Consider the following 15,420-nt stretch of genomic DNA (forward strand, 5'->3'; position numbering starts at 1 on the left):
TTTGCAGAATGAATTGGCTTCCCCCTTTTATTTTCTCCTAAACTGATCTACTCAGTAGCGGAAACCTCTTTTCTTATAATCCAATCCCGAAAGAACTGGGTCCCAAAAAGAGAAGGGAGTGGGGCAGAAAAATCTCCAGTTTGTCACCGACCCTCATAAATTAGAACAATGAATATAAATAAATGCACAGTATGTTATTTTTGCATCTTTGGAGAGTGATTTGGAATCTTTGGTATTTAATCCAGATAGAATGAGTACTATGACAGTACATCCCAGGTGAGAGTTGAATAAATATGATTAAGGAACAGGAGTACTTGTGGCACCTTAGAGAGACTAACAAATTTATTTGAGCATAAGCTTCCGGGGGCTACAGCCCACTTCATCGGATGCATGCAGTGGAAAATACAGTAGGAAGATATATATATATATATATATATACACACAGAGAATATGAAACAATGGGTGTTACCATAAACACTATAAGGAGAGTAAGCAGTTAAGGTGAGCTATTATCAGCAGGAGAGAAAAAGAACTGTTTGTAGTGGTAATGAAAATGGTCCATTTCCAGCAATTGACAAGAAGATGTGAGGAACTGTGGGGGAGGGGGCGGGGAAGCATAGGGAAATAGTTTTTTACTTTGTGTAATGGCCCATCCACTCCCAGTCTTTATTCAAGCCTAATTTAATGGTGTCCAATTTGCAAATTAATTCCAATTCAGCAGTCTCTCGTTGGAGTCTGTTTTTGAAGTTTTGTTGTTGTAATATTGCGACTTTTAGGTCTGTAATCGAATGGCCAGGGAGATTGAAGTGTTCTCCAACTGGTTTTTGAATGTTATAATTCTTGATGTCTGATTTGTGTCCATTTATTCTTTTACGTAGAGACTGTCCGGTCTGGCCAATGTACATGGCCACTCGATTTTATAGGTAATGGCTATAAAAGCATTTTTGAGTATGCACAGAGGCTAGTGTGAGATCACTATGAGTATAATTTCCATAAACTACTTCATGGCTCCGAACCTATAAAACTGTAAGACTATTCAAGGGGAAGCCTGGACATGAACCAAGAACTAATGGCTGGAACCTGAAGCCAGGCAAACTCAGATTAGAAATAAGGCACACATTTGCAAAGGTTATTAATCCTTACTACAAACTATGAAGGAAAGTGGTGGATCCTTTATCTCTTGATGTCTTCAAACCAAGACTGAATGCCTTTCTGAAAGATATGCTCTAGTCAAAGACATGTTATCAGACACAATACAGGGGTAACTGCGTGAAATTCTCTGGCCTTTGTTATATAGGAGGCCATACTAAATAATCTAATAGTCTCTTCTGGAATCTTGAAATGTATGTGGAAAATCAGGGAAATGTATTTCAGCACATACCCAGGGGTTTTGGTTGGTAATTATAAAAAGTGTCAATACAGATTTTGAGATATTAAAACTTTTTATTATTATTATTATTACTGAGCATGTTGTGGATCTGACTCTGTTTTAGGTTTAATCAGTGGCACTAGTAAAAAACATCATGGACTACTATTTTACTCTCTGGTTTGTGGGTATGCCTGGAACATCTCTACCAGCAGAAAATGCTCTCCTCCCAGGAAGAGTCCCCTCCGTATAGCCCTTGAGGACAGGGTGATCATGTGTCTCTGATTTTTGCATCCTTCCGGACTAGCCAGTTGAGACAAGGGAAGTGAAAGCAAGCCAGCTAACTGCACACACACTATAAGGATGACCTCCCACCAACCCTATTACTAGCTGAAATCCTACCCTTCCCTCTAACCAGCACCCATGAAGCTTCAAATGAACACCTATTACATGAGCCCTTGAACCACCATTCCCCTGTATTTACTCTGACATACACATGGGAAAAGACAGTAACTGTAACTGGTGTTCTTCTAGATGTGTTGCTCATGTCCATTCCATACTGGCGGCGAGGGGGGGGTGCTTGCCACATGCACTGGTGCTGGAAGTTTTTCCCTCAGCAGTATCCATAGGGTACCGGTTCTGGTGCCCTCTGGAGCGGCGCCCACATGGCATAGTATAAGGGGCGCTGCCAACCCCCCCCACCCTCAGTTCCTTCTTGCCAGAAACTCTGACAGTGGGGAAGGATGGCAGGTTGCAGAATGGACATGAGCAACACATCTCAAAGAACACCAGTTACAGAAAAGGTAACTGTCTTTTCTTCTTCGAGTGCTTGCTCATGTCCATTCCATATAAGGTGACTCCCAAGCAGTACCCCTAGAAGCGGATAGGAATTCACAGATGTGTAAATTACACAGCTCTGCCGAACCCAGCGTTGTCTCTGGCCTGCTGAGTGATGGCATAATGAGCGGTAAACGTGTGAACAGGGGGCCACGTTGCGGCTCTACAGGTGTCCTGAATAGGGATGTGTGCCAGGAAGGCTCCCGAAGACGCCTGCGCTCTCGTTGAGTGGGCTCTGACAATCTGCAGCGCCGGAACTGTCATAACAGGTCCTTATGCACAATTCATCCTATGCGCTTGATACATTCTAAGTAGAAAGCTAAGGCCCTCCAGATGTCCAGGGCATGAAGACTCATCTCCTCACTGGTCTTGTGTGATTTGGGACAGAACACTGGAAGGAAGATGTCCTGGTTCATATGGAAGTTGGAGACCAATTTTGGCAGGAAGGCTGGGTGGGATCGCAACTGAACCTTATCTTTGTAGAAGACCATGTACGGAGGTTCTGAGGTCAAGGCTTTAATTTCAGAGACCTGTCTTGCTGACATCACCGCCACCAGGAATGCGACCTTCCATGACAGGTGGGAAAGAGATCAGGAACCCAGCGACTCAAAGGGTGGGCCCACGAGCCTGAAGAGGACCAAATTAAGATCCCACTGTGGGATAGGAGTCCGTATCTGGGGGAAGAGTCTCTTGAGCCCTATCAAGAATCTGACTGTCATGTCATGGGAAAACACAGTCTGTCCTTGGATCGGCAGGTGAAAAATGGAGATGGCCGCTAGGTGCACTCTAATGGAAGAGTGTGCCAGGCCCTGGATCCGCAAATGGAGCAGGTAGTCCAGGACAGCTTGTATGGAAGAATGCGAGGGAGAGATGCCACACTTAGACACCCAGCAGGAAAATCTCGTCCACTTGGCCAGGTAAGTCAGTCTGGTTGAGGGCTTCCTACTCCCCAGGAGGACCTGTTGGACTTCTTCCGAACAGGTCCATTCCTCTGGGTTCATCCATGCCGAGAGGTGGAGTGACTTGAGGTTGGGGTGTAGGAGCTGGCTGTGGTCCTGTGACAGAAGGTCCAGGCGGTTGCACAGGGGGCCAGGGAGGGGCTGCGGACAAGCTCATAAGTGTGCCGAACCAATATTGGCGAGGCCACGCTCGGGCGATCACAACCACCTGCGCTTTGTCTCTCTTGATCTTTGCTAGGACCCTACTGATGAGTAGAACTGAAGGGAATGCTTACATTAGACTCCCTGACCACGATAGGAGGAAGGCTTCTGAGAGGGAGCCCTTGCTCAGACCTTGCAGAGAGCAAAACCGGTGGCATTTCCTGTTCTGTCTGGTAGCGAACAAGTCCACTTGGGAAGTTCCCCACCTTTGGAAGATCATGCAGACTCTCTCTGGATGGAGCGACCACTCATGGTGAGAGGAGAAGTCCTTGCTGAGCTGCTCCACCAGTGTATTCTCGACACTGGGAAGGTGACAAGCTTCCAGGTGGATTTCGTGGCTGATGCAGAAGTCCCATAGATGGAGTGCTTCTTGACAGAGAGTCGACGAGCGCACTCCCCCTTGCCTGTTGATGTAGAACATCGAGGCTGTGTTGTCTGTCAGGACTTGTACCACCTTGCCCAACAAGTGGGGCAGGAAGACTTTGCACGTCAGCCGGACTGCTCGGAGCTCTTTGACCTTTATGTGCAACTTCTCCTCCTCTGGGGACCACATCCCGTGTCTGGAGGTTGCCGAGATGTGCACCCCCACCGAGGTCCGAGGCATCCAACACCAACTTGATGGAGTGATGGGGGGGTTGTTGAACAGAACTCCCTCCAGGACTGTCCTGCGGTCGGTTCGTCATCGCAGTGAGGTAAGTATCGCCTGGGGAATGACAACACTCTTTTCCAGGCGGTCTCTGGACTGGGCATAGACCTTCCCCAGCCATTGTTGCAGGGGCTGCATTCGGAGTCTGGCATGGCAGACAATGTATGTGCACGCTGCCATGGGACCCAGGAGGCGCAGACAGACCCCGGCTGTAGTCAGAGGGAATGCAGAGCCTTCTGTGATGAGGTTCGTCAACGTGTAGAACCTTTCCAGCGGCAGGAATGCCCTGGCGCAAGTCGAGTCGAGGACCACTCTGGTGAACTCTATCCTCTGCACTGGCACTAACTTCGACTTTTTGTCATTTACCAGTAGGCCCAGAGAGTGGCACATGGCCTGAAGCACCGCAACATCCCTTTGGACTTGAGACCTGGAGCTGCCCTTGACGACCAATAGTCGAGGTATGGGTAGATCTGGATACCCCGAAGGCTGAGGTAAGCCGCTACCACTGACATGCACTTGGTAAAAACTCTCGCCAGGCTGAATGGGAGGACTGCAAACTGGTAGTGGTGGGGCCCCACCGTAAACCGGAGGAAGCATCTGTGTCCTTGAAAGATCACTATGTGGAAGTATGCGTCCTTCTAATCGAGGGTGGCACACCAGTCTCCCGAATCCAGGAAGGGAATAATAGAAGCCAGGGAAACCATGCGGAATTTTAACTTCTTTAGGTACTTGTTGAGGTCTCACAGGTCCAGGATGGGCCGTAGACCACCCTTGGCTTTTGGGATTAAGAAGTACTGGGAATAGAACCTCCTGTTCCTGTACTCGAGAGGAACTTCTTCCACCGCAACCAGCTGTAGTAACCCCTTTACCTCCTGTGCAAGGAGACTCCTGTGAGAGGGGTCCCTGAAGAGGGATGGGGAAAGTGGGTGGGAATGGGGGGCGGGGTAAAAAAGAACTGGAGGGTACAACCCTGTTCCACTGTGCTGAGAACCCATCAGTCCGAGGTTATAGCCGTCCAGGCAGGGAGGAAGAGGAAGAGGCGGTTGGAGAATACAGGGAAGGATGGATCCTTCTGGAATAGTCTGGTAGGTCACCCTCAGGCGCACCCTCAAAACGACCATTTGGCCCCCTGCTTATTACAGGTCAAGCCTGACTGGGCAGAGGGTGGAGGCAGGTGGCTCAGACAGCGCTTGTAGCCCTTGGCTTGTTTATAGGGCTAGTCCTGCCGAGGCTGACTCCCCTGGCCCTGCAGCTGCTGCGGTTTGAACTGCTTACGCGCTGGGGTTGGGATGTAAAGACCCAGGCTTCATTTAGGGTGGTGAGGTAGTCCTTGAGGCCATGCAATTTGCTATCTGTTTGCTCCGTCAATAGGGCTCTGATGTCGAAGGGTAGGTCCTGTATTGACTGCTGAGCTTCGGTGGACAACCCAGAGAGGAGCAGCTAGGAGACTCACTGCATCGAGATAGCTGAAGCCATGGTGCGGGCAGCAGCAGCATCCGCAGCGTCTGACGCCGCCTGGAAAGCCGCCCTGGCCGCGGTCCTGTCCTCATTGAGGATCGCTCGGAACTCCTTCTTGGAAGCCTCGGGGAGCGGCCCTTCGAACTTGGCCATGGCTTGCCACATATTGAAGTCATATTGGTGAAGGAAGGCTTGGTGGTTGGCCACTCTCAGCTGAAGGCTGGAAGATGAATAAACCTTACATCAGAAAAGATCCAGATTCCTTGAGTCTTTATTTTTGGGGTGGCCCCGGGTTGTTCCTGCCTCTCCTTGTGATTAACTGCCTCGACCACAAGGAAATTGAGGGCTGCGTGGGAGTATAAGTACTCATGCCCTTTGGCTGGCATGAAGTACTTACGTTCGGCCCTTTTAGAGATAGGGGCCAGGGAAGAGGGGGTCTGCCACAGGGCATTAGTGATCTTAGAAATCCCTTTATGAAAGGGTAGAGCCACCCTGGCAGGAGCCAAGGAACAGAGGATGTCAAACAGAGAGACCGAGGGTTCTTCCAACTGCTCTGCCTGATGCCCGAGGTTAGAAGCGACCCTCTTCAAAAGTTCCAAGTGCGCCTTGGCGTCATCCTGAGGAACTGGGTGACTGGGCCCCGTGATGTCATCGCCAGACGAGGCTAAGGACGATGTTGGTGCCACAGGAACATCCATGTCCATTCGTGGTCCAGCAGCTTGTACCCCTGGTCCTCCTGGACCTGTGAGGTCTTACCCCCTGAAGTCTCCTGAGGGGGATGGGATACCAAGGCCGCTGGCCTCTCTGAGGCTCCCAACATCAATTGGGCAGCCTGGGAAAACCCCCAAGGGTTCCACAGTATCCATGGCACCAGCCACTGCTCTTGGGGCCATGGGACAGGTTTTGGTATTGATAATGTTGTCGGCACCGTTGGTACCAGGGCTTGTCCCGCAGTCAAGGAACCTCGCTCCGAGCCACCAGCAGAGCGATCGGTCCCAGAAGACCAGGATCAGGCTGTGCAGTGGCTCTTGTTCTGAGTAGGGTGACCTTCCTTTTGGATGATGGCCCAGCGATTGGCGGTCTCTGGTGCCCAATCGGTCCCGGGATCGGTCCTGGGCCCTTGAAGATGGTCAGGACCGGTCCCAGAGTTCTTGCCAGGTGGCACGTGCCTCAGAGGGTCTGCACCAATCTAGCGGCAAGGTACACCTCAAGTCCCTCAATCGGTGCCCCTGGTAAGGGGACTGAAGAGGGCTCCGCTGACCCTGCCTCTCCCATCCTGAGGCAGGACGACTGCAGGTGAGCGAACACTGGCAGGACGTCCCTCTCGATGGGGAACGGTACCTCTGAGATGGGGACACATGCATAGGTCCCAACACGGGTTTTCCCCAAGACCAGGGTTCTGCAGGAGCCAGTGAAGGTGGCACCAGGAACGTCGGAATCTCCTGAGCTGCTTGAAGAGCTTCGGGTGTCGACGGCACCTGAAGCTGGCTGGGGCCTGCACCGCTATCCGGAATCACAGGCAAGGCATGGGCTGGGCTGCACTACTCGACTTGAGCTGGGAACCGACTTCCTGAGGGGGATGTTGAGCTGCCTGACATGGGCCTTGGCTCACCCCCTGCCCTCTCCTTTCCCTTGCGGTAGGTAGGAGAATTTCTCCCACCGTCTTTTTTGGCTTCTTAACTGGAGCCATGGAGGGAGACTGGTGCCAGCTCGTGGACGGTGCTGGGGGAGCACTGCACACAGAGGCCACAGTGCTCGGTGCAGAGTTGGACCGCTGCTCCGGCACCGAAGTGAGTGACGACTCCATTAGGAATGCTCTTAGACGGATATTGCACTCCTTCTTCGTCCTAGGTTTGAAGGACTTGCAGATACGGCACTTGTCACTTATGTGCCCTTCGCCTAAGCACCTTAAGCAGCTGGTATGGGGACCGCTGATGGGCATAGGCCATTTGCAGCGATCACAGGACTTAAAGCCTGGGGACCGGGGCATGCCCTGACCAGGTCCCATTTGGGACTAATGGAGAGCTTGAGAACTACTACTAAGGGTAACTAAGAAAACTACTATGTATAACTATTTTACAGGATTTCAAAGTTCGCAAGAACAGAGAAGGAATCAATGCTAGCCAAAGCATCAGACATTCCAGCACTGTCACTGGCGGCAAGAAGGAACTGATGGTGGGGGGAGCCGGTGGCGCCCCTTATACCTCCCCATGTGGGTGCCACTCCAGAGGGCGCCAGAGCCGGTCCACTACAGATACTGCTGAGGGGAAAACTTCCAGCACTGGTGCATGTGGCGAGCACACACAGCTAATATGGAATGGACATGAACGAGAACTCAAAGAAGAATCAGAACTTACAGAAAGCTCAACAACACCCTAATACAAAAATGGCTACTGACCCAGCCTCAACGTTGCTCTTCACTTTCCTGGCATCAGTAGGGAGCACTGGATTGTGAAAAGGCGGGGGAGACACAAGGGAGTTATTTTAGCATATGGGAGGGAAGACAGAATAAATGAGCGCGTGAATAAGTGTGGCAGAGAAAGTGAGGGAGATATGGAAGGGTGAGAGGTAAAGAGGGAGGAAGAAAGGGTGAATGGACTGAATGAAGGTGAGACAGAGGATGAAGTGAGGAAAAACAAAGGTATAGAAAATAAAAAAAAACAGAAAACAGGAGAGGGGGAGTATATAAAAATAAAATGAGAAGACTAAGAGATATGGGAATCTTGGGGCATGGGAGATTTCTACAAAATAACTGCAGGGCCTGCAGATACAGGAATAGAAAATAAAGTCACAGGGCTGGGTCTTGGAGAAAACAATGAAGGGTAAATAGATGCCCATACTTTATTGTAATATGTTCCAACTTTTATGCTGAAAAGCTATGGGAGGGAGGAAAGGGGATCTTTTCTCCCCTTTTGACTCTCTACAAATACTATATCTGCCAAAATCCTCCTTTACATTTCCCTGACAAAATACTTATCTGTAATACCCCTCTGGGACAGGGATCCTATTTTTAGTCTTTGAAAAAAAATGCAGTTACCCTACCAGGGGGAAAAGAATACCTTTTGAGATTAGACTTTTGTAATAAATTGCTTGATTCATGTAGAGATGGTAGTTTTAGAAGTAATTTTCCTGTGTTAACTCTCACACAGAGCACCCAGTTTCACAGTACTAGGTTTTTCAGTAGGCTATGTAGAATTTTAGTATTCTGCACACATCCAGAACATTCCATATATAACATTTATATATCTGTCAGGATAAGGGACTAAACTGGGGAAGAACTATCTCCTAATTTATCAGAAAACAAAACAGGACTTTGGAAAGGAGAGAGGAAGAGACTTCAGACAAATTTTTTCCTTGATCTAAAATAAGGTAAAAGACTATACAATCTCATCTGAGAGTAAAAAAAATAAATTAAATGCAGGCTTTAAGGAAATTACCATGGTAAATTGAACATGGTAAATTAATTACAATAATGTACGATATTCTTTTTGCAAGAAAAAACACATTTTGACTTTTCACTTTAGTGACTACGGCCCTTACCTCAGTTTTAAATACAAGATAACAAAGTATTCAGGACATTTTCCTTGCATTAAAGAAGCTGCATTACTTTGCAAAAAGAACAGGAGTACTTGTGGCACCTTAGAGACTAGCACATTTATTTGAGCATAAGCTTTCGTGGGCTACAGCCCACTTCATCGGATGCATAGAATGGAACATATAGTGAGGAGATATATATACATACAGAGAACATGAAAAGGTACTCCTGTTCTTTTTGTGGATACAGACTAACACGGCTGCTACTCTGAAACCTGCATTACTTTGAACATATATAGATAAAAAAATATTATTTTGACATTCAATATGATTCAGTAGATTTTTCATAAGTCAGTTAAATAATTTTTTCTACACATGCATTCCTGTGTTTCAATGCCATGTAAATGACTGAAGTGTAATAATGGATCACCTTTCTTATAGTTGCCGAGTATTGAGGTAGCATACTCTGATCCAGCCCTTCTGTCTGCTTCAGCTTCTCACATACGGCTTCCACATTCATTGAGCTCAAAGGCACGTGTGATCCTCCAGTGGCTGATCCTGTGACTGTTCCTGTTCCCTATGCAAGCGGAAAAATGTGCACAAACAACATATTCAAATGCTCAGCATGTCTGATGCAAATCAAACTGTCTTCAATTATATGCATTTTTGGAACTAAAAAGTAAGATTATCATAATTAGTGCCAAATTATCTAAATATAATACTGGAAAATACTAACATATGGTGGTAGTAATAACAATAATAATTAGAAGGAAATGGCTGAGACACTGTCCATCCTAGAAAAGTGTTCTTGTTTAACCAAACTAATTAAAAAATCAATATAAAGATATAACAAACTAATATATCAATATAAGCAAGGGTTAAAACTACAGTGTCACCATTAGGGATTTGCATAGATTTAACTAGGTCAAATTTTAAAAGCAAGACAAGGCCTTATTAAACAATCTGGATTCCAGTGTTTTACCCAAACTCTTCATGCTAACTTCAGACTAAGATGACGTAGGGTGACTCTCTCAGCTTCTGGGAGTAACACCAAAGAGGGCGTGGGGAGGGAAAATGAATGCATCTGCAGATGGCCAGTATAACAAGGCTCTAAATTCTCAGAAAAGTTGTGGGATCTCTGTGCCACAATACAGAGGTGGCTAAAGCAAGGTGAAGGGGAAGAAATGTAAGTCTATGTTTATGCAATTTCACTATCCTGTTAAAATATATCCAGATAAACTGTCCATCTAGATTCTTATGCCACACCCATCAGCAAGATATCAGTGATATGTTTCAAACTGTAAATTGGCTCTAATTATTAATTGATGTAGGGCAATCTGTAAAATACGGCTTTCTTTGAAAGTTTTACACAGCGTCCATGAAAAACACTCATTACTCAATAATGATATCTACACTGGAAAAGAATATTTTTCAAAGTAAGCACCTGTTATTTATGCTAGAGGGTCAGAAACTTAGTTGCTTCTGTAGGTCAAGCTCATTGCACACACCAGAGGCTCCTACCATCCTTCATTCCCCCCTCCCCAATCATAAGCTCCCTGTTTGCCCTCCTCCAATCCTTCTTTATTTCAGAGACTCCCTCCAACCTCCCTCATCACCTCCCTGTATGCAGGGTCTCACATTCTCCCCTCGTGTCATGAACTGTGTGCCCCCTCATTCCTCCCTTCCCTCTTCTCCATCATGACAGGGGCTCTGTGTGCCCTCCATTCACCCTTCCAGCACATGGCTGGGGCTCGGTGTCCCCCATACCACTGTGCCTTATTCTCCCCCGAATACCAGGGGTCCTGTGTGTCTCTCAATTCCTCTCTTCAAGGGTCTGAGTGGCCCACCATCCCCCTCCGACCATCACCCAACCCACACATGACAGGGGCTGTATGTGCTTCCCTTTTCCCTCAACTATTCTTATTTCTTTCTTGTCTATCTGGGAGATAAGTCTTTCAGGATGTCAAAATTTTAAACTGTACTGGGACATGGGCAGAGAGGAGATAAGGGGTATTGTTATGCAGGAAAGTGTTAATGGCTGCTCTGACAATTACAAAGATCACTGATGCTGCTGGATCTGTGAACCAGATGCAAGGGTCTCAGACTCCCTCCCCCCATTTCTCTCTTCTGATTTCACAAAAAGCAAAGGGGTTCTGCCCACTGACACCTAGAACATTCCCTGAAATTTTGAAACTCGTCGGATGTGGTGATCAAAAGTTATCACGTTACATAGAGACAAACAGAGAAATTCCATCAAGACCTCTTTTGCCTGTATAATTCTATATATCAATTATATATCAATTTCCCCTTCAGAGCTAACAGATTACTACAACTGTGTCATCTTTTAAAACCACTGTAACTCATCTGTGTATATAAGTTTGCTTGCTTTAATCTTGTAATAACTCTCTCATTTCTTTTCTTAGTCAATACATCTTTAGTTACTTTATTACAGGACTGGCTACAAGCACTGTCTTTGGAGAGAGATCTAAAGTACAAAATGACCTGAGGTAAGTGACTGCTCTCTTGGGACTCGGAGCAACCTGAATATTTTGTGCTCTTTGGAGTATAGCAACCAACTATCACTAAGTCCAGCTTGACTGGGTAGCAAGATAGACTGGAATATCAAGGGGACTGCCTCTGACTCTGTTTTAAGACTGCTATAGTGCTTTAGAGTTCATATTCCTTACTGGGTTGGTGAAATCTAATTATAGAAATATAACCCAGTTTGGAGTCTCTGCCCTGCTTCTTGACAGTCTGCCTTGAGATTGGCACTAATGCTCATGAACCACTCCAGACACTGTGACACAATGGTTTACAGAAAACCACAAGAAACAAAGAGCACACACTGAAGCAAATAAGTATAGTTCTCTATATCTGTCTCCCTTAAAACAGAATAACAGAATCATAAAAATCTAGGGCTGGAAGGCACCTCCAGAGGTCATCAAGTCCAGCACCCTGTGCTGAGGCACAACCAAGTAAACCTAAACCATCCCTAAGGGGCATTTGTCTAAGCTGTTCTTAAAAATCTCTGATGATGGGGATTCCATAATAGCTATTCTCCTAATACCTAAACCAAATCTCCCTTGCTGCAGATTCAGACGATTATTTCTTGCCCTACCTTTGGCGGACATGGAAAACAACTGATCACAGTCCTCCTTTTAAACAGCCCTTAATATATTTGAAGTCTGTTATCAAATACCCCTTCAATCTTATTTTCTCCAGACTAAACATGGACAGGTTTTTTTTAACTTTTCCTCATAGGTCAGGTTTTCTAAACCTTTGATCTTTCTTGTTGCTCTTTTCTGGACTCGCCAATTTGTCCACATCTTAAAGTGTGATGCCAAGAACTGGACACACTACTCCAACTGGGGCCTCAACAGTGCTGAGTAAAGTGGGACAATTAAGTCCCATGTCTTACATGCAACACTCATATTAATACACCCCAGAATGATATTAGCCTTTTTCACAACTGCATCACATTGTTGACTCACATTCAATTTGTGATCCACTATAACCCATACATTCTTTTCAGCAGTACTGCTGTTTAGCCAGTTACTCCACATTTTGTAGCTGTCTATCTGATTTTTCCTTTTTAAAGTGTAGTACTTTGCATTTGTCTTTAATGAATTTCATCTTGTTGATTTCAGACCAATTCTTCAATTTGTCAAGGTCATTTGAAATTCTAATCCTGTCTTCCAAAGCGTTAGCAACCCTTCTCAGCCTGGTATTATCTGCAAATACTATAAGCACACTCTCTACTCAATTATCCAAGTAATGAATGAAAATATTGGATAGTACTGGACCCAAAACAGACCCCTGCTGAAAGAGATTTCAACATTAAATGTATTTCTACATATTTAAAAGGAATAAGAGAGGTTTCAAAATATTGTAACATTTATTTAGTGGTAATAAAACAATGTAAAAATATCAGTATAATTGGGAAAGTCCAGAAAGAATTAATTCTACTCACAGAAGAACATAGTTCTTGAAAAGTGCCATCTAAGAGTGAATGCTATACAGTACAATTTTAATTATTAAATGTAATGGAACTCATTAAATAATTTTGAATAGTTGGAGTTTTGGATAATGAACATAGTTAACAGTTCTTAGTATTGTGACCTTGTTTTAGCTAACAGGGAGTTTTGGATAACTGAAGTTTAACCGTGTATCTAGGCTTTATCTTCTTGGCCATGTGCAAATATTTGGATCAAGCATGATTAACAACTTTGGTTGCATCAGTTCCATATGAGACTGTGGTGAAATATTCCAAAGACACCCTTAAGCATTCCATATATCACTCACTCACTCACGCCTGTCACCCCAATCGGGGTATGGGCCGCCAACCACAGATCTCCTGAGTCCTCTGTCCTGGGCCATTTGCTCTAGCTGGTTCCAGGTATAGTAAACTATAAACATCTCAATAGTTAAAGGTACCACTACATCAGTGGTCTCCAACCTTTTTACACACAAGATCACCTTTTGAATTTAAGTGCAACCCAGGATCTACCCCACTCCTTCCCCGAGGCCCTGCCCCTTCCCTGAAGCCCCGCCCTGCTCATTCCATCCCTCCTCCCTCTGTCTCTCACTCTCTCTCACCCTCACTCACTTTCACCGGGCTGGGGCGGGGGGATGGGGTGCGGGAGGGGGTATGGGGTGCTAGCTCTGGGAGGGGGCTCAGGGCTGGGGTGCGGGCTCCCACTGGGCAGCACTTACCTTGGGCAGTGGGGCTAAAGGAGGCTCCCTGCCTGCCATGGCCCCACACCACTCCCGGAAGTGGCCAACATGCTCCTGTGGCCCCAGGTGTGGGGCATGTGGCTCCGCACGCTGCTCCTGCCTGCAAGCACTGCCCCCACAGCTCCCACTGGCCACAGTTCCCCGTTCCCAGCCAATGGAAGCTGCGAGGGCGGTGCTTGCGGGCAGGAGCAGTGCGCAGAGACCCCTCCGCCCCAGGGGCCGCAGGGGCATGCTGGCCGCTTCCAGGAGCGGCGTGGGGCTGGGGCAGGCAAGGAGCCTGCCTTAGCCCTACTGCACCACTAGACTTTTAGCAGCTGGAGATTGCGATTGACTGGCACAGGCTCCAGGATCGACCAATCAATTATCATCTACGGGTTGGTGACCACTGCACTATATCATCTGGAATTTCAGAGCAGGCCATAGAAAGTTACCCTACTTTTATCATCACACATTCTGCTGTGACACTTCAGGTTTTCAATCCTTCCTCTTCCTTTTCTAGAAAACTAATTTCTGCCTTTGGCATCATAATCCAACACACATAAACCCACTATTATTCAGAGGTCTCAGAGGACATCCAAAACCTCTGTATAATCACAGGATTACTTAACCAAAGGGCTCAGCCCTGTGGAACAATTAAATTCTGCAGAAATGATGTTAATCACCAAAAGCCCCTAAATTTTGCAGGAACAGAGCCCACTCTTGCAAAGCTTAGCGCTGTGCACAGAAATCTAAGATCTGTGTGCAAGACAGAACAGAGTGCTGGGGACGGAGAGTGCAGAGCAGGAAGAGACATTTCTGAAAGGTGGTACAAGCAGAGCCCTCTATCTGTAATCTGGTTATTACAGATGTCCCCAGAGCCATCAGAAGTGCTAGTTCTATTAGCAGTGCACCCACCTAGCCTTTACAGTTCCTGCTTATGGAATTTTGGTTTCAGCACTGTGGAACATCTGTGGCACCACAGGACTGAAGCTAAACTCCTGTGGAGGTCCATCACTTTAAATAGGTCACACTACAAAAAAATTCCACTTCTTCAAAGCTTAGGAGCTCAACATCACACAGGTAAACTCTGAGATGCAAAACTGTGCTTTGGTTAACTACAGTTCAGTTAATCAGGGTTTACCTGTAATTCTTTGCGAACAATGAAGAATGTATTTATGTTCTGTATAGTGTTTCTCTCTTTTCTCTTTATTTAAGTATTTCACTTTCAAAGGTAAGATGAAGAGACCTTTAAGAGAGTTTAAGAGATTCAAGGAAAGAATCACATTTACTCTTGATAATGAGAACACCTACAGCTACACTAGACAATATTCAATTTAATTTTTTTAAAAAGGATATAAAGCCTCATATACTTCAAGGTATAAGCCAATCACTAACTGATTAATGTTAGGAAGCAGTTTTCCCTCTGAACTATGTAACTGCCCACACTACAGGCTTTCTTGCACCTTCCTCTGAAGCATCTGACACTGCACACTGCTGGAAATAAAATACTGGATTAGATGAATTACTGGTCAGATCTGGTATGGCTATTCTTATGATGTCAAACAACAGAGAGGCTACTAGGTATACAAGAAGAGAGGCTGTTGCAGACACATAGGGCAATACTTGAGCATTATTTGTATTCTCTTCTTATGTAATCTTTATGTTTTCCAATACTTAACTTTTATAATCACTTTTACATTCTTAGC

General features: G+C 46.1%; 1 protein-coding gene across 10 annotated transcripts in view; it reads right to left on the reverse strand.

Annotated features, from left to right (window-relative positions):
* The window catches only part of KIDINS220 (kinase D interacting substrate 220), a 162,577-nt gene that overhangs the window by 8,238 nt on the left and 138,919 nt on the right, over nt 1-15,420 (reverse strand). For all 10 annotated transcript variants that reach the window (XM_034766469.1, XM_034766468.1, XM_034766467.1 and 7 more), the window contains one exon: nt 9,432-9,578. In XM_034766469.1, the coding sequence (XP_034622360.1) occupies nt 9,432-9,578 (147 nt within the window). The remainder of the gene's footprint in view (nt 1-9,431; nt 9,579-15,420) is intronic.

Source organism: Trachemys scripta, chromosome 3, assembly GCF_013100865.1.
Source record: "Trachemys scripta elegans isolate TJP31775 chromosome 3, CAS_Tse_1.0, whole genome shotgun sequence".
Taxonomy (NCBI): Eukaryota; Metazoa; Chordata; order Testudines; family Emydidae; genus Trachemys; species Trachemys scripta.